At 40.3% G+C, this 22,159-nt stretch overlaps 1 protein-coding gene across 2 annotated transcripts in view; it reads right to left on the bottom strand.

Moving 5' to 3' along the window:
- Nucleotides 1–11,648: 11,648 nt before the first annotated feature.
- Nucleotides 11,649–22,159, bottom strand: part of FNDC3B (fibronectin type III domain containing 3B) — a 357,265-nt gene continuing 346,754 nt past the window's right edge. For both annotated transcript variants that reach the window (XM_070583136.1, XM_070583137.1), the window contains exon 26: nt 11,649–12,863. In XM_070583136.1, the coding sequence (XP_070439237.1) occupies nt 12,861–12,863 (3 nt within the window). In that variant the 3' untranslated portion in view covers nt 11,649–12,860. The remainder of the gene's footprint in view (nt 12,864–22,159) is intronic.

Below are 22,159 nucleotides of genomic sequence, written 5' to 3'. Positions count from 1 at the left end.
CTTTTTAAAACTAGCAATTTTCATGTAGCTCCAGATCAGTGCTGTCCAAGAGAAATACAACGCAAGGTACTTAAGTAATCAATATAAAAATTATTTGTGAGAATTTTACATTCTTTTTTTCATACAAAGTCTTTAAAATTTGATTTGTTTTTTACATTTACAGCATAACTTAATTTGGATATTAAGTTTTTATCAGTAATAGTTGATGTATTTAAATTTCATAAAATTTGCAGAATAAAAAGTAGATTCATAAACCTAGGCCGTCCAAACACACTTAAAAGTTTTCCAATAACTAAAACTACTATAAGTTTTTAAATATAAGATGAATTGAAATTAAAACTTCAGTCCTTCAAGTTGCACAGGTCACATTTCAAGGGTTCATAGCCACGTGTGGCTAGTGGCTACTGTTTTGGACAGTACCGCTCTAGAGAATATGTAAAATTATTGTCAATCTTATAAAAAATGTTTAAAAATAGTCACTCCCTGAAATGTTTTTATAGCAAAATTAGCATAGCAGAATATTAGAGTGATAAATTCTAAAACTCACACCTAAATGGCCTATTCGTGCTTGGAAGAAAGTGGATATGAGATATAGGATGAATTTTTAAATTAGATTGAATTACATGTGTTAATATTCGGGAAATGAAACTTTATAAAAATTATAGACAATCGCAAACTACCTTATTTGGCTTAACAAAAATATTTAAGCCAATCATAAGGCTTTGATTTGTGAATAAAGGAATAATTTATAACTTACTCTGAAAGGTTTATAGGAACTTAGTGAACATAGAAATGGTAAAAAATTCAGAATCCTTTAAATGCTACTGCTTATTGATATTCAAAAGTTTTTTTAATCTTATAACCGTTAATTTCAAAATGCCTATGCCATGTCCTATCTCCAGATTAGTTTTGCTATTTATATCCCATTGCTTATCTGGTAGGTACGTTTACTTGAATTTTCAGTCTCCCTCTCATAATTATGAATGATTAGACCCCCTTCAACTAAATATTCTACAGTTTTTTTATAAATCTAAAACTTTCATTTATATTGACATTGCTCCTTATATAGTCAACTCTTTTCATATTAAATATGTTATTCCAAAAATGATTTCTTCATAGTCGCATTCAACACTAAGTCATATAAGCAATTCCTACGTGAAGTTATTGGTTAAACTATAGAACTGGTGGAGCCAGTTAGGGAAATTACTGCCATGATTGACTTTTTTCCCCCATCAAAAGTAAATATTGTTATGTGGAAATAATTGATTGACTATTTATTTTAGAAAAATAAAAACATAATCATAATCATAGTGATTTCTTTAAAGAAATATTTCTAAAATCCTTCCTTATACCAAAACTGCGTATCAGCTTATCTAAATACAGACCTTTAGCAAGTAACTTATTCAGCTAATTCTTGGGAGTACATCAATATTTTTTAAAAATATACTGATTCATTGAAGCTCATCAGATACTAATGAGGTCATTCAGCATTATTGTTCTCAATAGGGCCCAGTAAATCCCAAAGAGATAATTCAGTTTCCTGAAGCCTTAGAGTTTTGTCTACAAATACACCCTACCTGAGAGAAAACAAGCAAAACAGGCTTGACTTCCATCACAGATGATTGCCACACATTGATTGTTGTGGAGAAAAAACTAACTTTTAGTTAGATGCTTACCCATTCAATGGTCCCTCCTTTCTTGTGGGTTCATGTCTGTAGTCTCGGCCTAGCTCACTAACAGGGACTTCTTTCCATAGCAAGGACCACCATTGACCACTGCTGTTGATTTGGGAACTGAGAGGATGTTTAGAGAAAAGGATCTTCAATTTGCCCTCTAATGCCATGCCCTTTTATTGTCTGTATCTTCTTCATATAATCACACTCTGTAAATTGTTTAAGACTCAGGGAAAAGAACTTACACTGAGGAAAACTGTTTCTAAAAGTCCATCATTTCATTAGCATTTAATATGTGCCTGATGTGTCTAAGCTCTATAGATGAATAAGTCACGGATTATATCCTTAATGAGCTCATGATCACTCGTGTGTTATGTTGCAGTAGGTAGCTAACAAATATCTTTAAGTTATAAAGTAAACATCTCCAGTTGATACTGGATCAAACTGTTCTCCAGCATTTCAAGGGGGCTTGTTCATTTCCCTATATTGTTGTGTGTTTGGCTCAAAATACATTCAAATTGACCGGTCCCTACACAAACCAGGCAAATTTATAGATGCAGTTAATGTGTCTGCTAGTGGTCATTACGCTCACAGCATTCTTCATTACTGTAAGGAAAGTAAAGGAATTGATTTTATTTTTAATCTGTTTCCATTTTCCTGGTTATCCAGCAATGAGGTTTCTGTCACCACACCTTACACTGTGTCACAAAGTCAAGGGTTGGGTCATTTTCATTATAAGAAGTGAGAAGAACTCTTGAATAATTGCTTTAAAGAAAACACTCATTGTCATGAATTATTTAAAATTGTAAGTTTTGTGGCAATGAGATTTAGAAACGCTTCCAGTGTCAGGCCCAACCTTGGAAACCATTTCTTTATAGTCAAATTTTTTTTGCAATGAAGGTGATTGTGATGGGGTTTGACTTGAAATTCCAGCTTTTTCACTCTCATGCTTTTATTAAGAACCTGAAATGATTCCAAACAATTTACAATTATTAGTTCAACATTGATAACTTTAGCTATAATTTTGTTGCTGTTTTTTATTTATCCACATACCTGAATTTAACATTTAAAAAAAAACCAAACTCTGAGACTTTTTGTAAGACTGGTGCCTGAAAATGCTCTCTTGTCTTTTAAAACATCATGTGTACATCTTTAAAACGTGACATACATATTTACATTGGTCAAAACTTCTTGTCACAGTGTCTAAGTGAATAGAATTGAGTTTTCTGCTTTCAGAAACACTGTATCTAGTGTAAATAATGTCATTAAGAGATAAAGATGACGTCACTCGTAGTTCATTGTCTAACGATCCTCCAGTGATTTCTTTGCAATTTAAATTGCAGCACTAGCCAGGATACATACAGATGTTACTTACTAGGCGATTAGTGACCAATGCTAATTCAGTCAACTGGTAGCACAAATGTGTTTTACCCAGAGAATGAACTGCAAGTCAAAGTGTGCTGGTGGCAAAGGCTAGCTGTTTTAAGTTCACGTCACTTATTAATTCACATTAAATGAATTCAGTCATGTTGACTCCTGGCAATGATCTCAGTTTGAAGCAGGGGAGAGGGAAGGTCTGGCTGAGGCTTGTTTTGTGTTTTTCCTTGTGAATGCAAACTCTTGCAGAGTGTGGGAAGTTGGCCATTTTGGTTGAGAGAATTATCATCATCCTTAAAAAAACAAAGCTGCCATGCGCGTGCTCCTCCTAATTGCCTGGATATTTGTTAGTATTCCAATTCATATTTTATGCTGAGGCACAGTGTACCCTTTGCTCAAGGGACTACGGACTACCCTCAAAACTGGTAAACCAAGAAAGCCCTCAAAAAGCACCCCTCATGTAAATGTTCAAAAACATCCGCCAAAATGTTTGCAAATGTTCTTTCCAGAAGAGCTCCTCTCTCTACTCTCACCGCCACACACCCACCCAGCCCCCCTCCCCAGCATACAGCAAGTAGTTGGGAAAAATAGTCTGGAAAATCATCTGTGATTTTAACATCTCAAATCCAAGCATTTATCCAGCTCAAACAACAAAAATATTTATATTTTTCACCTTTAGCACTATGGGTTTAGTACTCTAGAGAGCACTTGTTCACACAAATACATCCAAACAGTGTCGTCTCCTGTTTTATCGACAGCTGCAGTATTCTAGGTCTGTGTAGAATTGGTCACTTGCTTGATTTGTGTTTGTACAGTGTCATCTATGTCACTAATGATATTTTGATTTGTGATTCTTTTTATTTAGGGTCTTTTGAATGTTAAAGAGTTTACTGTAGCTCTCATGTCTCTGTCTTTATGAGATTAGGCATCAGTTTTCCTTCCTTTGGGTGTCCTTAACCAAACGAATGCTTAATAAATATCTTCTTAAAGCTTATAGTTAATTTCTTCTACTTACAGTTATAACTCTTGGTGTTTGGGATATTTTACCTCTGTTCCTGTCCTAGATTCAGTTTTATTTTGTCCTTTTAATTTCTGAAACATGTATTTTGCAACTATGAGGAGGTGTTTGTTGTAGTGAATTTTATTTCCCCAAGGGGCCCAATGTTTAATAATGAGTTAAACAATTCCTATAAATATTAAGAAGAGTTGGGGACCCTGTGATGGACTGTGATCACCATACTGTCTTCACTTCTATGTCCCTTACAGCCTGTCTTCCCAGAGCCAATGGTGTTGCAACCTCCATGGTGTGACACTAATGTGTGACCCAAAGACCACAAGCTCTTTGAGTCAAGAGAAGGATTCCTGTTCATCTTGCACTCAGCAGCCACACCCTGAACGTTGCTTGGACAAATGAAGGTTTAAAGACTGGATTATATGTCACCTGGGTTTTAGCTTCCAGACTTATGGATTCCTGAGGCCAATAAAATTTAAAGCTAAAATTGTAGGACCAATGAAATTGGCCAACTTTTATTAGCCAATTAAGGGACTTTAAAATACCCTACTACCCATTATCACCATCATTTCAACTTAAAAAGAACATTGAACTAAAAAAAAAAGTAGAAAGGATATAATCTTGGAATAAAAGATCATCACACTGTGAAAATTCAACATATTCTACGTTCTACAAAATCATACATGTATGCTGTTAACGTGGGCTAATTACAACTTGGAAGCAGTATCTAAAATGTGCAATTTGGCAATAATTAGTCATATACTAAAGTAATCCAAAGGAGCAAATCAATGGATTTGGGTTTTTTTTGCTGTGGGTGGTTTTGTGTGTATGTGAGCGTGTGTATGTGTGTGAGGAAGATTGGCCCTGAGCTAAAATCTGTGCCAGTCTTCCTCTGTTTTGTATGTGGGACGCTGCCACAGCATGGCCTGATGAGCTGTGTGCAGGTCCACTCCCTCGATCTGAACCTGTGAACTCCAGGCCGCCAAAGCAGAGTGTGTGTGTTTAATCACTACACCACAGGCTAGCTCCCTGGATTTATCTTTATTTGTCTGCTAAGGTCCTTTTCAATATTTTGTGATCCCTTCCATCCACCTCTCCTTCAATTTGGTGCCAGCCAACGCCTGTCACATTCTTTCAGGCCCATCCCCATGGTGACCTTTGGGCCTGACTCTAAGATCGAAAGAGGAGGGGCCAGCAGGCCTGCTTCGGACTTGCCAGGTCTCACATTCTGAGGTCAGTGGACAAATGCCGGTGGCTGCTTGCTTCCTGCCTCGAAACTCATCATCAGTTCCTGATTTCATAGCCAGCTTCCTTCAAGGAGCCGTCAAATTATTATAAATCAGTACCCATCTCCTGAAGAAAGTTTGACAGTGTGTATCAAATGTGTACAAACTTTGCAGACCCTTTGCTTCAGGAGTTTCACATCAAGACATAAGTATGGAGGAGCACAAAGACTTATCTCTGATGGTGTTCACCGCATCTCACTTATCATTGTGAAAACCTGAAAAATCCAAGTGTCGGAGAATAGAGAATTGGTTAACTGAGTTCCAGAAATGATCATAGTTAGCATTTATGAAGCTCTGTGGTAAGGGCTTTCAATTCCTTTTCTCATGTAACCTTCCCAACACACCTCGGAGGAGGTTCTGTTATTATTCCTAGCGGGGGTGGAGCAGGAACTGAGCAGGGAGTTTTCTCACGCGGTTAGGAATAGCTGGTGGTCTCATGGTTAAGATTTGGAGATCTCACCACCGTGGCCCGGGGTTCGTTTCCCAGTCAGGGGACCACACCACCTGTCTGTTGGTTGTCACACTCTGGCGGCTGCATGTTGCTGTGATGCTGAAAGCTATGCCATCAGCAAGATCGCCCTTGGCGGACAGGTTTCAATGGAGCTTCCAGACTCAGACAGACTGGGAAGAAGGACCTGGCCACGCACTTCCGAAAGAATTGTCCAAATACCCATGTGAAGAGCAGCGGAGTGTGGGCTGATACAGTACAGGAAGGTGAGAGGATGGTGCAAAGAGGACCGGGCAGGGTTCTGCTCTGCTGTACACATGGCCGCTAGGAGTCAGGATGGACTCAACAGCACTAACACCAACAGGAAATGGTAGAGATAAAAACTGACCCCAAACCAGTTAGGTTCTACTGTTCTCACTTTCCCTATTCTAGAGCACTAGGTAGGTATTAAAATAATATTGTAGGAGAGTTTTAATAATGTGCGAAAATATTCATCTGACATGAGTAAGTGAAAAAATCATACTGTCACATCTTATAAAGAAAAAAATGTTCATGGAGCAAAAGACAAAAGATTTAGCATATAGCCACGATGTGGAACCAACCTAAGTGCCCAGCAACTGACGATTGGATAAAGAAGATATGGTATATATATACAATGGAATACTACTCAGCCATAAAAAAGGACAAAATCGTCCCATTCACAACAACATAGATGGACCTTGAGGTATTATGTTAAGTGAAATAAGCCAGACAGAGAAAGATGAACTCTGTATGACTCCACTCATAGGTGGAAGTTAACATATAGACGAGGAGAACTGCTTGGTGGGTACCAGGGGAAAGGGGGGTGGGGGGTGGGGGGAGGGCACAAAGGGTGAAGTCGTGCACCTACAACATGACTAACAATAATGTACAACTGAAATTTCACAAGGTTGTAAACTATCATACTCTTAATAAAAAAAGATTTAGCATATAAAAGTATTAACAATATTTCTCTGGTCTATGGAAATATTTTCCTCTATTTTTCTGTGGTTTCCAGCATTTCTACAACAAGTGTGTATTATCCATGTGATAGTGGCAAATGGCAAACGGTTACTTCATTCGGAGACTGGCTTCCCTCTCGGCCCTGCTCTGGGTCTTGGTCTCTGCTCTCTGCCTTTAGCACCTCGGGTTTACCTGGCTTCTCTGAGGAGCACTGTCACCAGGGCGAGGTCTTCTCTACTTCACCCTAACTGACCACCACGCCTGGTCAGCTCCTCACCAGGACACCTGCTCTTCCATGGGAGTAAGTTTCAGAGACACGGTGGGAGAGAGACGCCAGCCAGCATCGGGCTTGCATTCCAGTTCTGCTGCTGGAAATGGGTGGCTTCAGGCAAGCTCCTTACCCTCCCATCATGGAAAGTACCATAACCTAGTAGATGCTCATTAAATGGCCTCTATTATCATTTGGTCTCTTGGCAAAGCACGAAACAGCCCCATGGTGTGTCCCCCCTTCTAGATGCTCTGCAGCCTAGAATCCTCCTGACGTCTCTGTCTGTCCCTGTCCCCAGCCAGGCAGAGGTCTCCTAGCAAATCCATTGATCACATGCAGATATTTGGAGACATCTGGAGCTGTAAAAGCAGCTGCAAATGTGACATCGCTTATTAATCGCTCTGGCCAAGTGTTGACAAGGCCTTGTCAGGTTTTACAAAATGCAGCAGACGTCCTTTGGGGTGAAGCCTTGGACCCCCTCTATTTGTGGAGTGAAACAATCATTTCTGGCTCAGTCAGCAGGAGGTGGAAGAGAGGGGACAAGAGCTTGGTGAAATGTCTGGTTTCCTGAAAGTATATGGCTATTCACGGCCACGTATTCACTATCCAGGCCTGTGGAACTGCTTTGGAACCTTTACTGAACAACTCCTTTCTTTCAGAATTGATCCTCCAGGAGCAAAGCACGTGAAGTGGAGTCTGCAAAGGCTTTGGATCCAAACAGGTACAGAATTTACTCCTGACTTCACCATCAACCAGCAGTGTGACACGGGGCGATCACTTAGTGTTAACCTCTCTAGGTCTCCGTTGGTTTAATAGCACAGTGGGAATCACAAAAGACCTGCTTTTTGTGGTTGTTGACAAGATCCAGCGACATACTGTATGTAAAGGGGCAGAATCTGGCACAGAGAAGAGCCCAATACAGGTGAACTCTTTTTATGACCACAATTTATTAGCTTGTTCACAATCTACAATTTCCACTTTGAGTTCCTTTAAAGCAGAGCAAGAATCTAAAACATGTGTGAAGAAACCTGAATGCAGAATCCTCCAACAGTTTTAGTGTGTCCCCTGACCCTGATTTTGACAGTAGTTTCACCCACATCTAATGTAAGGAGCTTGTTAGTGACTTGTCTTTATTGAGTCTTTCCAAAGAATTCAGGGTAGTTTTCAAAGAAATAGTGATTCTCTTTTTGCAATCACGTTTCATCAACTTATGTAATTTTTAAAAAATTTTTTATTGAGTTAATGATAAGTTACAATCTTGTGAAATTTCAGTTGTACATTATTGTTTGTCAGTCGTGTTGTAGGTGCACCCCTTCACCCTTTGTGCCCACCCCCCATCCCACATTTCCCCTGGTAGCCACTAATCTGTTCTTTTTGTCTACCTTTTAAAATTCCTCATATGGGTGGAGTCATACAGAGATTGTCCTTCTCTAACTGGCTTATTTCACTTAACATAATTCCCTCAAGGTCCATCCACCTTGTTGCAAATGGGATAATTTTGTTCTTTTTTATGGCTGAGTAGTATTCCTCTGTATATAGATACCACATCTTCTTTATCCAGTCATCAGTTGATGGGCCCTTAGGTTGCTTCCACGTCTTGGCTATTGTAAATAATGCTGCAATGAACATTGGGGTGCATAGGTCTTTTGGAACTGCTGACCTCAAGCTCTTTGGATAGATACCCAGTAGTGGGATGGCTGGGTTGTATGGTAGTTCTATTTTTAATTTTTTCAGGAATCTCCATACTGCTTTCCATAGTGGCTGCACCAGTTTGCATTCCCACCAGCAGTGTATGAGGGTTCCTTTTTCTCCACAACCTCTCCAACGTTTGTTACTATTAGTTTTAGATATTTTTGTCATTCTAATGGGTGTAAGGTGATATCCTGGTGTAGTTTTGATTTGCATTTCCCTGATGATCAGCGATGATGCACATCTTTTCATGTGCCTGTTGGCCATCCGTATATCTTCTTTGGAGAAATCTGTGTTCATGTCTCCTGCCCATTCATCAACTTATGTAATTTTTAATTAGTTGCAGTAACAAGTCCAATTTGGCATAGACAGATTTGGGAAAAGACAAATAACTCCGTTGGTGGAGCAGAAGTGCAGAGATGTGCTAGATCATGGTCCCCTAGCACATGGCACATTCAGGATCTTTGACAGAGGGAGTAGAGAGCATTGGATCCCAGCAATCTAATTAAGAACACTTCTAATTCCTACATAAAAGTCGTTAGAATATAGAGACTTGGTGGTTCCCTTCAAACAATAAATCCACGTAGGTAACACTTTAGAGACTGTCTAGAGTCCCAGGAGGCCTAGGGAGTTTCATCCTGTGGGTCAGTTCCCTTCCGTTGGTAGTGACTCCCAGAAACACTGGGCTGAGAAGGGTCATTAGGCTGACAATATGTCCCCTGTGCCTTTTACTCCTGCTGTTCAGACATCACATCTGGTTTAGGATTTGTCCTGGATTTTTCATTTATTAAGGGCGTGTCATTAACAGTTGCATTAAAGAAAGCTGGGGTGGAGTTGTCAGACCGTCACTTGGTATTTCCAGCTCCTGCCATGGTCTTATCTAGCAGCATGTGCAACGCATGTTCAATGAACAGAGTTCTCTCCTTAACACACGGGAAACCAGGAGGACAGCCAGCTATAACCTGTCTTTATTTGCAGTAAAGCCTGCAAAACACTTGCTGAAAAAGACAAAGAGAGCTCTCACAGATGCTGTTAGGGAAAGTCAACCCCTTCCCATCTCAGAGGGGGTGGTGGGAGACATGTTTGGCCATTGTTTGTTGTTTTTCTCTCCAGTTGTGCTGTGGCTTTCACCACAGTTTTCAAGATGCATGATGTCCCCAGGCAGCCAGTCAGCAGGGTCAGTGGGAAATAGGGACATTTATAAATTAGGAGCATATGCAATGAGAGCAGGTGATATAGGCTGAGTAGTCCTCCTGTAGAGCATACTCCGAACACTCTTGCTACAATGGTAACAGGCTTTTAATTTTGCTATCGTTCTACTCAAGTTGGTAATTATTTTAAGAAGCACCGCAGAAGATGCATTTGCATTTCAGTATGTGAAGTCTAGTTTTTTATTTAAATAAAATAATTGTTCTTCTAAATTAATTTTGCTCATTTTGGACTCTATAGCTTCCTGCACATGCATGAAAAGTTCATGACAGCTGCTATTGTGTCGGTTCCATTGTCAGAGGAAGATCTTGGCACACGGTTGAAGGAGGGCGATTTTATATCAATGCCATCATGCACTTTAAATAAAAGATCAGTTAATCTCACTAATGGGTTGAGTTTTCTCATCCAGTTGATGGAATTGAAATAAAGCTTTTGGAAGTCATTTTTCCAAAGTGAAACATCTGACATTGCTGAGAATGAGTAACTGTAATTTTGGTTAAAAAGTTTCCCATTAAGTCAAATATATTCATTTTGGGGTGATAATACAAATATAATTTTGGGGAGGCAAAGTGTCATGATAAAAACAATATTCTTACTAAATTATGAGTCCTATGGAAAAGACAGCAGAACCTGGAATTGATTGTGGTACCCACATAATTCACAATTCATCCAAAGAAGTTGTGATATTCTACTAATTAAAACAGAAGAGGTATTGCCAAAATTTACCCAAAAAACCACACAAACGCACACACAGAGTAACTGAGACACAAAATAAAATGTCTCAGAATAATAGCATTCATTCTCTTTCTCTCTTTGATGCCCATGATCAGCTGAATTTCAGAAGTGTTTATGCTTTTGAAGAATTACTTTGTAAATCAACCTTAGTGTTCTAAAATAGGATTGTAAATGAGTCTTCTATATTTGATTGTCTTTTCTTTAAAATCAGTTGAAATCTTTAATCAGAGTAGTCAACAAATGGAATACCAAAAAAACCCTAAAAAGTAAAAAACCTCCATTTTTGAAGTTCTGAGAAATGAGTAAACTTACGGAAAACAAAGCTTACAACAAGAAAACATTAAAATATATTCCTGTGAAAACAGGAAGAAACTGAACAAATTACATAATGAGGGCTCAAAATTGTATAGATTTAATTTTGAAATTCTGTAAGTGATCTTTGGACTATCTCAAAGGTTAGGTTGAATCTTTTGATGGAATGAAATTGAAAAAGTCTACTATTTTCTAAGATCGAGGTATAGTAAAATATATAGTAAAACATTCAAAAGAATCATAGAGTCAACTTATTTGATAAATTTTGCCTCATAAAAGTATTTGTCAAATAAAGGTACTCTGAAGAGGGACCAAGTGACAGAATCTAAAAATATTTGGGCTGAAATTAAACATTTCATTAAGACAAAAAGAATATCCTCCTTTTTCTCAGAATTTCCTCTGACTGTACTAGAAGGGGGAATCAAAGATCTCAAGAATTTCAAATTTGTTACCCACAAATGCAACATAACAGGAGACTGCAAGTAATTTCATAAAAAGTGAAGAATAGATTGTGCTGAAAAACTGCACTCTTCATAAAAATATCAGTGATACAGTATTAGAGATAGATATGCAAAAAAGCCTGAATAAGTAATAATAAATATATGCCAAGAATAATTTTCCTATTTAATTTTTAAACATCCAGAAAATCAATATAAAGTTTTTTTGATTTAATGTACACAGATTTTATTTTTAGAAAGAACTTTGAAAATAGCTTGTGGATAGAAGTGTTTTGTAGTTCCACCAATCAAATCAAATCAACTTGTCAGTCAATAAATTAAAACTTCAGCAATTTTACATTTAATTATTTTTAGTATTCCCTCTCGCTCTCCAAAGTGTCCCAGTTTGGGCAATGAGCTTGTCATCTTAATTCTGAAGCTCTATCTGATGTCTGCAGTGAAAAATGTCTTGATCTATTAGTGAGGTCTGCTCTAAGGGAGCCAGATGGTCTTGGGTCTTTGTCTAATCAGGAGCAAGAGCTGCATATCAGATAAGTGTCAATGTCACCTGAATCCTGCAATTTCAATGGCTTGTGTGACCCCTTTATCAATTTCTTGCTTCCTCTATCTTTTTCTATCTCTGTATCTGTCCCAAAGAGCTTGAAGATGTGAAGCGTTGATAAGTACAAAGACACAGGGAGAGGGAGAGCTTGGCAGCTGTGATAACTGTGGGGGGAATCAGTGCTGTGGCATGTGTGGCCCACGCAGAGGGAAACGAGCTTGCAAGGACGGAATTTTGTAAGGGAGGCTGTTTGCTGGACGTGGCCCGCTCTAAGCACTAGACTCTTGACTCTCATAGACTGATATTCAGTCTTGATTTTCTCCATCTCTGGGAACTTTACCACGTCTCCTCTTCAGCCACTCACTCCTAAGCTTACAGTGGCATTGCTGGGAACTGCTCCTCCTTTGAAAATTGCATTTAAACATCCCATTCTATGACTGCAATTTCCAATCCAGGCCTCTCGGCCATTATTCCTTTCACATAGAAGTTCTTCAACCTCTTTACTTTTTCTCTGTCAATCAATCTCCTACCATCTCCATGATCCTAATCCAAACCATGGCCCTCACATCAGCCACTTTCTAGTGAATGTTCTCAGTTCGTGTGCCTGCTTTTCACCACATCACCAGCTTTGGATCAAGGCTGCCATCTTCCTTCCCTGCTTCACACTCCAGATGTTGAACGATGCTGGAGAAACATCTCGTAGCACCAAGCCCTCTCCAAACATTCAAGGTGAACAAACTCTCCGGATCCATCAACACTCTGTGGTAGTGTGTCCTGAGTCAGCTTTCTTTCTTGTTCACCACAAAATCTATTTCAAACTCTCTTCATTCTTCTCAAACCATGCCAGCCTCTCAGCAGATATCCTTGCATGTTACTTCAAGAAAGAAATTAAGAAGCCATCAGTTAGGAACTGTCTTAGCTCATTGCCACCATATGGAAAAGGTCATGTGGAGCTACACATGCCCCTTGCTCTTCTCTGTGTCACAGTGGGAGCAGTGCCCTCCTAAACAAAGCCATTTTCTCCATCATTGCTTTGCTTCCTTTCTCCTCCTACCTCCCATGATTATTCCCACTCTCTCCTGAAGCTTCATCCTTCCCCTCTCTGCTGGCATCTACCCTCAGGATTTAAGCCTGCTCAGGAGTTTTCACCATAAAAAGTCTGTGCTTAACTCCTGCTATGGATTGAATTGTGTTCCCTCAAAACTTGTCTGTTGAACCTCTAACCCCCACGTGATGGTATGTGGACATGGGGCCCTTATAATGGCATTAGTGCTCTTATAAGAAGATGTGCCCGAGAGCTTCCTGTCTCTCTCTCTCCATTGTATAGGGACACAGAGCGAAGGCAACCATCTACAAGCCAGGAAGACAGCTCTCACCAGAAACCAACCATGCTGCCACCTTGACCTTGGACTTCTGGCCTCCAGACTGTGAGAAATAAATGTTTATGGTTTAAGCCCCCCCAGTCCATGGTATTTTGTTATGGCAGCAGGAGCAGATTAAGACAACCTCACTGTGTCCTCCAGCTGCCACCCTGGGTCTCTCCTCCTCTTGACAGCCAAACCTGTTGAAATACGTAGTCTCCATTTTCTCTAATTTCACCCATTTATTTACCCACTGACATCCCAGGATGATAATAGTACTGAAACAAAAAGTTTAAGTCAGGTCACATAGGCGAGCACTGTGCTAGGACCAACTTGGTCTGTCCAATGGGGAAAACAAACGTAACTACCCAATAATTATTTAGCTCTAATTGAGCTGTGTGCTATGGTAGAGAAGTGCTGGGTGGGCACTGTGAAAGCCACTTACATTTACCCAGCCTGGTCTGGGGCACAAGACTGGTGAGGATGTCCCTGGAGTAAATGCCATTTCCACCATAATCTGAAGGATGAGTGGGAGCTGATCAGATTGCTGAAGGGGGAGTAAAATTCCAAGCATAAAGAATAGTGTGGAAAAGGTTTGAGTTAGGAAGGAGTATGACATATATGAGGAGTTGAAAGAGGGTCACAGGGCTGGAACATAGTGGGCAAGGAAAAGAGTGGACTCAGGTGGACATTTCCTGAGAGATAGGCAGGGCCTCGAAGGCCATGCCAGGGACTTTGGTCATTATTCTAAGAGCAGTGTAGAGCCAGTGAAGGGTCTGGAGTGGGAAAGAGAAGGGGAAGCATTTGCACTTAAAAAGACCACTCTGTCTGCTGATGGAGTTGGGTTGAAGGGGACAGAGTGAGTATCAGGAAACTTCTTTTCAATAATAATTACGTACTTCTCAAAGGGAGAAAAGTCTTTGAGACAACGTGCAATATTTTTTCCACACGTGTTAAGATCAAAGGGTTGTTCAACAGAACCAATTTAGTGGCCTGTGCCTGCCTATGCAAGGTCTCAGAATACGAAGTGCAAAGTCCTACCATTGCTGAAGATGCACTATCAGAAAGAAGGCTCCTCTTGACCTCAGGGCTGCGAGTCTATCTTGTGTTGGCATCACTGAGTCTCTGGCTTCCTGGGCCATCCATATTCTGTCCCCACCATGGCAGCCACGGTGGGAATCAGGGCAGCAGATGGTGGTGCAGATTGGAATGGGAAATGGGACACTGTCACTTTGTTTTCAGGGCCTCCGTCAACCAGCAAGTGAATGTCAAGCCCTAGAGCCTCAGCTGGCTCAAAATTCTCCGTCAATTAGGAGCCCAAAAGGAGATGCCTGAATGTCTTGTTTATTCGTGGAGAGTATTTTTTTTCCTTCCTTCCATCTTTCCTTCCTTCCTCCCTTCCTTCCTTCCTTTTTATTTTCTTTGTAGCAAGAGAAGGAGAAGGGCATCCTTCAGGCTATGGGTTGGTGCCACATCACACAATATCCACCCTCCACCCCTTCATCTCAGTAAGGAAGGGCCACCTCTTCCCTGAAGAAGGAAGTACAAAGTTTTATGCTGGGATTCAAGGCCCTGCCCAGTTAGATCCGCTCATACACCTACTGTATCTTCATTACACACCCACGCCCCTGAACTCCAGCAATCTCAACTATTATTTTGGTCCCTGTACAGGCTCTGTATTTCCTTCTTTCTTTTGTTCATTCTTTCATTCAACAGATATTTATTGAGCACCTACTAGGTACCTAGACAAGAGGAATAAAGTAGTGGGCAAAGCAAGATTCCTGCCCTCACAGAGTTTACATTCTGGTGAGAAAGACAGGTACTAAATATCATTAGATCATCTTTATTTTTGTGCATGTCTGAAAAAAATGTAAAATTCCCTGTAAATTGTACCATTTGAGAAACCATCACTGTGGACGTTTTGTGACCATTTTTATAGACATTTTTCTGTACATACATTGCACCCCCACACACAGGCAAACACACACATGCACTTTTATATAACAGAATAAACTATACACTTGCTTGTTTTCAACTCAAGAAATTATTAAGGAAATCTTTTCATGCCACTGAGTTCTAATAGAGATCGCCTTTCTTAATGTCCACACAGTATTCTATTGACTGTATTGACTGCAGTTTGCTTAACCCTCCTAATGGCATTTATGTTGTTTTCATTGTTCCAGCCTGAAGTTCTCTCCCATTCGTTAACAGATATTCACATGTCTTGAACCCTCAGTTGCTTCAGCTGTCTGCTCAAATGTCAGAAAAGCTTCCCTGAGCAGCGCGTGTAATACAGCACTGATCCCTCTTTTCCTGTTTTATTTTCCTTCAAAGCACAGATCTGAAGGAACTGAGGGTTCAATTCATATGACTATTTTTAATGAACGAAAGGGCTTTTCAGACAGGAAAAAAAAACAAAGGAAAATATGAAAGGCCACAGAGTTGGTTGTGGAGGAGCTAACACGAGACAGCAGAGCTTCTGACTCTTGGTTCTTCTGCCATAAACACAATCCTCCCTTTTAAAAGGAGGAAATTTATCTCCAGCAATTAATACTTTGCTGTCTTTCTATTAGAACCTAGATAGTGCTCATCAAACTGTAATATGCATATGAATCGTGGGGATCTCGTTAAAATGCAGAGTCTCATTCAGTAGGTCTGGGGTGAGGTTGGAGATTCTGCATTTCCAGCAAGACCTCAGATGTTGCCAGTGCTGCCAGTCAGTGGATCACTCTTGGAGTAGCAAGAATCTAGACGTTCATAGATGGCTAAAGTTTTAGAAAGATAACGCAAACTTTGTAGTTGCATTGCCTTCCCTGCACCAATTATTTGTTCTACCATCAAAACTCCATCAGGAAAAATTCCCTTCAGTTTCTATTGCTCTTCCCATCCCCAAAGCTAAGGCCAGCTTTCTACACACGTGGGATGAAGCTCTGCTTTTCTTCTACCTTCCCCATTGCCTCTTGGCCCACTACACCTGTTCTACTTTCAAGCCTGCTTTCTCTTTATTTAACTGATTTTCTCAGTTCTGTCCTTGGATCAGGGTGTTGTCCCTACGTGTCCTCCCCAAATGTGTTCATTTACTATGATATCTTTATCTACAGTCATGGGTCTCAACCCTGGGTTCACCTTAGAATCACCTGGGGAGAGTGTGAAAAAACGTTGATGTCAGTGTCACATGTCAAACCAATTAAGCAAAAGTTTCTAAAGGGAAAGCCCAGGCGTAAATGTTCTTAACATTCCCCAGTGATTCTAATATGCAGCCGTGGTTAAGAACCATTAAGTTCTAGATGGATTATAAGGATCACCTAGTAGCTGAGGTCTCTCACCTGAGCTCCCTATATGAAACTTTTTTTTAAACAGCTTTATTGAGGCATGATAAATACACAATAAACTGCAAATATTTCAAGTCTGGTAAGTTTTGACATATGTATGTGTCCTGAAACTTTCATCACAAAAGAGATAATGAACATAAGTGTCACTCCCAAAAGTTTCATCATGGCCCTTTGTTATCCCCTTCCTCCTTTGCCTCTACTCCCTAACCCCAGGTGACCACTGATCTACTCTCTGTCACTATTGAATTGTTTGGATCTTCTAGAATATTCTATAAATGGGATTTATAAGAATTTAAATTTTCTATAGATGGAAACATACAGTGCCTACTTTTTGTTTTGCCTCCTTTTGATCAGCATAATTATTTTGAGATTCATCTGTTTTGTTGTGTGTATCAATAGTTCATTTCTTTTTATTGCTGTGTAGTGTTCCACTGCATGGATCTATTGCAATTTGTTTATCCATTTGTCTATTTATGGACATTTGAGTTGTTTCCAGTTTGGTGCTATTCCAGATAAAGCTGCTTTGAGTATTCACGTACAAGTCTTTCTACAGACACATGCTTTTGTTTCTCATGGGTAAATATCCAGAAGAGGAATGCCTGGGTTATATGGTATGTGTATGTTTACCTTTTTAAGCAATTGCCAAACTGTTTTCTAAAGTAGTTGCAATATTTTATATTATCACTACCAGTGTGCAAGAGTCTACGCCTAACCTGGCATCCTCAGACTTAGGGGTGGAGTGTGAGACCAAGAGAGACAGGGGAAAGAAATTGGGGCTCAGAGGAGTTAAAGAATTCACCTCAAATCAAACTGGTAAGTGTTGGAACCCATGAATATAGGTCTGTGCAAATCCAGAGCCAATTCTCAAGAGACCCTTTGTGCTTTAAGGCACCTTTGTAGCATGAAAAGAAGTCAGTGGGTGCCTAAAAGAGCTCAGCAAAGCCACTTTTTTAGGACCCACAATGAGGTCCTTTTTTATGTGTGCTAAAGACAAGGAGTCTTGGTCTTCTGTGTTTTCTAGCTCTTCTTGGAAGAGATCAAAGGTCCTGATGGCGTCATACATCCCTATGTTGACAGAAACCATCCCTGTGTCCACGAGTTCCTATCTTCATCCCTTGGCCCCACTCCCACAAACCACTAGGGGTAAAACATCACCCATGCAACCAACCAATGGCCACCACCTCTGCTCCAGGGTAGCAGTGAGCACAGTGCCTTGCTCAGGGAACCCTGTCAGGAGAAAGGGGCTCCTGCTCTGGTAGGGCGTGTCACTGTCAGCAGTCATTCTGAAAATAATAGAGGCTTTTGGTCCTGTGTTTTTCTGTTAGGAAAGCCACTTTCAAAGAATACAGAAGTGTTCCTTTCTTCCTCCTACTTTTTCTCCCTCTGCTAAAAAGTAAATTACTCCCCTATTGCTACTGTATTTGGAACAATTTCCACAGAAAGAATTCCTGCATATCAAGCCAGTAAGACACATTGATTGACTTTGACTGCTACTTATATTCTGAGACTCTATTGATTACTTAATTCCTAAGGAAGAAAGAAAATCAAGAACTGGAAAACCTGCATGCTACATGGTTACAAAAGGCTTACCACACAACACTGTGAATGTACTAATCAGCATTGAGTTGTACACTTTAAAGTAATTAATTTTATTTTATGTGAATTTCACCTCAGTGAAAAATGCCTACCAATACTTAATACTTTTCCTCGGAGATAATTTCAAAATTCTCAACATAGAAAAAGATGGTTATAATTCAGTCTGTGTAGAAGGCATATTTTAGGGTACTCCCTGTGCCGTGAGCAGAGAGGGACTGCCACCCCCCTACCAAAGACTCTTCTCAAAAAACTGGCCTAGGGGCCAGCCCTGGTGGCCTAGTGGTGGAGTTCAGCATGGTCTGCTTCAGTGGCCTGGGTTCAATTCCCAGGCACAGACCTACACCACTCGTCTGTCAGTGGCCATGCTGTGCCAGAGGCTCACATACAAAAAGAGGAAGATTGGCAACAGATGTTAGCTCAGGGTGAATCTTGCTCACAAAAAAACAAAGCAAAACAAAACCTAGCCTAGGTAGCCCCATTTTTATACTGTGGGAGTCAGTACTTTCTAGCCACAGGTGATTGACCCATGGATGATCATTTGACCCAAGAGTACTTTATTCATAGGAGATGACTTGGGCCAATTAAATTCTCTTGAGATTTTGAACTAATATACTCAGAAAGCAAGATGAGTTGGTAGTGAGCATTGGACTTTTGAAATTATATAGAGTCAGGGCTGAATTGAAAGCAAATTAAGCCATGTACAAGCTAAGTTATGAGGGCCCAGAGTTATGACTCAGCAGAGGAAACAAGAGAACAGGAGAGAGAAAGAGAAGAAAGAAGAGGAGGAGGGGCAAGAGGAGGAGAAGGATGGGGAGGGGAGAGAGATGCCTTGGTTCTGAGAATTTTCCTGGTTCTATTTTGTGGGAAGCATGACAGCACTAAAGTTCCCGTGCCCACAAGACTGCATGCTGTGTCCGGATTATCGAGTGCGTTTTAGGGCATACCTGCTTCTAAAAGCCAAAAACATTGCTAAAGACAAGTTGGCATTTTCCTGGACGGCTTCTGAAATTGGATTCATTACTGGACAAGCAATCTGCATTTCTTGTGCACTTTAAGAGGACATTAAGCAATCCTAAAGGAAAGTCTTGCACTCTCTTTGGTAGGCCAGGGAGAGCTAGTCTGAGCTCTGTGTATTTTGTAAAAACACTGGCTTTTTGTGCTGGTTTGGTCACTGAATGCCTCACTTTACTGATTTGTCAAATGGGGTTGGTAATACTAGATTTAGTATTTCACAGGATTCATATGATGATCAAATGAAATGATGAGTAAAGCGCTTCATAAATCATAAATTGGTATGACAAAGTAGAGGCATCGTAGAATATGACCAGTGAATATGGAGTGCAGGCAGTGGTGAGGGGTGGGTGAATTTCTCTTAGCAAATGACATATTCGTTAAAGTTCACCTTTTGTGAAAGTCAACGATGTAGTTACCACTCTTCATTATGAATCTCCCTAGAGTACTAGGTTGGGACTGACATTATTTTTCTGGTCCTCTCAATATCTAGCGAGACACTTTGCACCTTGCACCAAATGTATTTTGCTCAGGCAAATGTATCTTGCATGGAGTTGAATAGCCGTGGCTGTGACAGACTCAGCAGGTCTACTTTTGCAGCATGAAAGTAACCCTGGGAGAAAGGCTGATAGTAAAAATCATAGGAAAAAAAAGCCCCATCCACGTTCCATACAGAAAACATACCAAGATTAAAACAGAACTCCCCGGTGTGGACTAACTTTGGGTCCTCACGCCCAGAGAAACAAGGAGAGTGGGCTAAGAATGGCGCACGAACTTGTATATCTCAATGTTGTCATTTCAATAATTTCAAGGAAGAAGTGTCAACCAGAGTGACCCATCTAATCTAAGGTATGCCCAGGTCAGTCCTTTTCTTCCATTACTCCCCGTCTCCAGCAGGATAATGTCTGAGCTCCTCACAAAGCAAATCTAGTCTCCCAAGACCCGAAGACCTCTTACTCGATTCTGCCAGTTTTTCTCCCCTTCAGCCTCCTATTTGGCATCCTCAAAATTGAATGTTGGTAATTCCTCTATGAACTGTCTCCCTCCTTTCCTCATTCCCTTTCTGGGCTCTGCCATCTTCACTACCAAGTAGAATGCCACAAGTACCATTCATTTACTCAATGTTTGCTGAGTGTTGGCTTATTCTTTAAGACGCATCTCAGTTATTACTTCCTAATCTCCAACACTGACACCATCTCCCCAACTCCACGAGGGAGCCCTTTCTCTAGGCTACTATAGTACAGACATCCTGAGCATTCTTCTCTCATTGTTTTTATCACTCAGAGGTAATTATCTCTTTACATATCTTGCTCTCCCACTAGAATGTAAACCCACACAGTCAGGGGTTTTCCTTCCTAACTTTTCCTCCGTAATTAAAACAGTGCTTGACACAATGAAAGTGCTCCATATATATTTGTGGAGTGATTAAGGGAACATATCCTAAAGAAACCATGATTTTTAAATTGTGTGATAGTACTAGAAGTATCTCTGTTGAGGTCTGTGTGGCACGATCTTACAAAAGACTGACTGGCTTGTAATGGCTTGAGTATTATGCCCTACGTCTCATAGAAAAACGAGTCTCTAGTTTCATGTCTTAATTAAAAAAAATGAGCATTGCTACCCACGTCATCCTTTTCACAGTTCTTGCACATTCATGTGTCCCACAATGACCCTGTGAGGCAGGATTCCTCCTTACAGGGAGTGAAGCCCAGCACCGCTCTATAAGGTGATGTGACTTGCTGAGTTATACAGGTTGGTTACAGAGGAATCAGGATTAGAACCTGAGACTAGTGCCTGATTTGTTATGAAAGATGTTCATCATCTAGGGATCAGTTTTATTGACTCTGAAGGCTAAGCGGGGTAGTCAGGAAAAAAACATCTAGGTATTACCCCTGCAGGGGCAAAGCCCAAGGAGAAAAGAGCCAGAGGCAAGAAGAGAGAGTTGATGTCACTCTGCCATGCCATCCTTTTCTCTTGATTCCCTGTAATGTGCTGTCCACCAGGAAGGAATAGAAGATGCTTGAATTATGCAGTGATGTGTTTCAGTTCAAATGTACTCAAGTTCAAAAATATTGATGGATACTTCAATCCAAAACCCTGGGTTAGGTGCTGTGGGAAACAGAAAGATGAGCAGGATATCTTCTGCCATAGTGAATAACTGAGTGAAGGAAAGGAATTCATATGGTAAGCATTATTCATACATTCATATATTCATACATACATTTACTTATTCAGTAAATTTTATTATGTGCCCATTACGTTCCAGGCAATGTCCTAGGTACCAGGGATACAGCAGTGAGCAAAGTTGGTGCTCTTTTGGTACTTCCAATTTATTGAAGAAGAATCAGGATAGATAAGCAGTTATCTGCCTTAAGGAGTCTGCCCAAGGAACAGCCAGTGAGGGCAGAGCAGGATTCAAACCTCAGCATGACTCCAGATCCTTAGCCACCATCCTATTCTACCTAAAACCTAGAATTCCTGAAATAAAATAGGAAATCCAATATTCAGGACCCAAGGACATCTTTGCAGAATTAGAAGCAAAACAAGACTAACTTTATGATAAATAAAATAGATAAATCAGAACTAACCTCAAGCATTCACATTATTTGTGATATTCTGTCCCCAGATCTTCAGGTGGTGAAGTAATAAACATATAGTGAAATATGAGACTCGCAATAGTGTGTCACGGATCCCTGAGACTTATTCTGCTTACGGTTATCCAAAGACATATGTTTGCTATTTCACAATAATACCTCACTACTCTAACAGCCTGTTTGCAAACCTTCTGTTATCTTAGGAGGCACAGGGAAGCAGGAACAAATTGGAGAAGAAGAAAAAAGAGAAACAGTAGGAATTGGGAATGTGGTGAG

The sequence above is a fragment of the Equus przewalskii genome, chromosome 18, assembly GCF_037783145.1.
Source record: "Equus przewalskii isolate Varuska chromosome 18, EquPr2, whole genome shotgun sequence".
Classification (NCBI taxonomy): Eukaryota; Metazoa; Chordata; class Mammalia; order Perissodactyla; family Equidae; genus Equus; species Equus przewalskii.
This window is presented reverse-complemented; position numbering and strand designations above follow the sequence as displayed.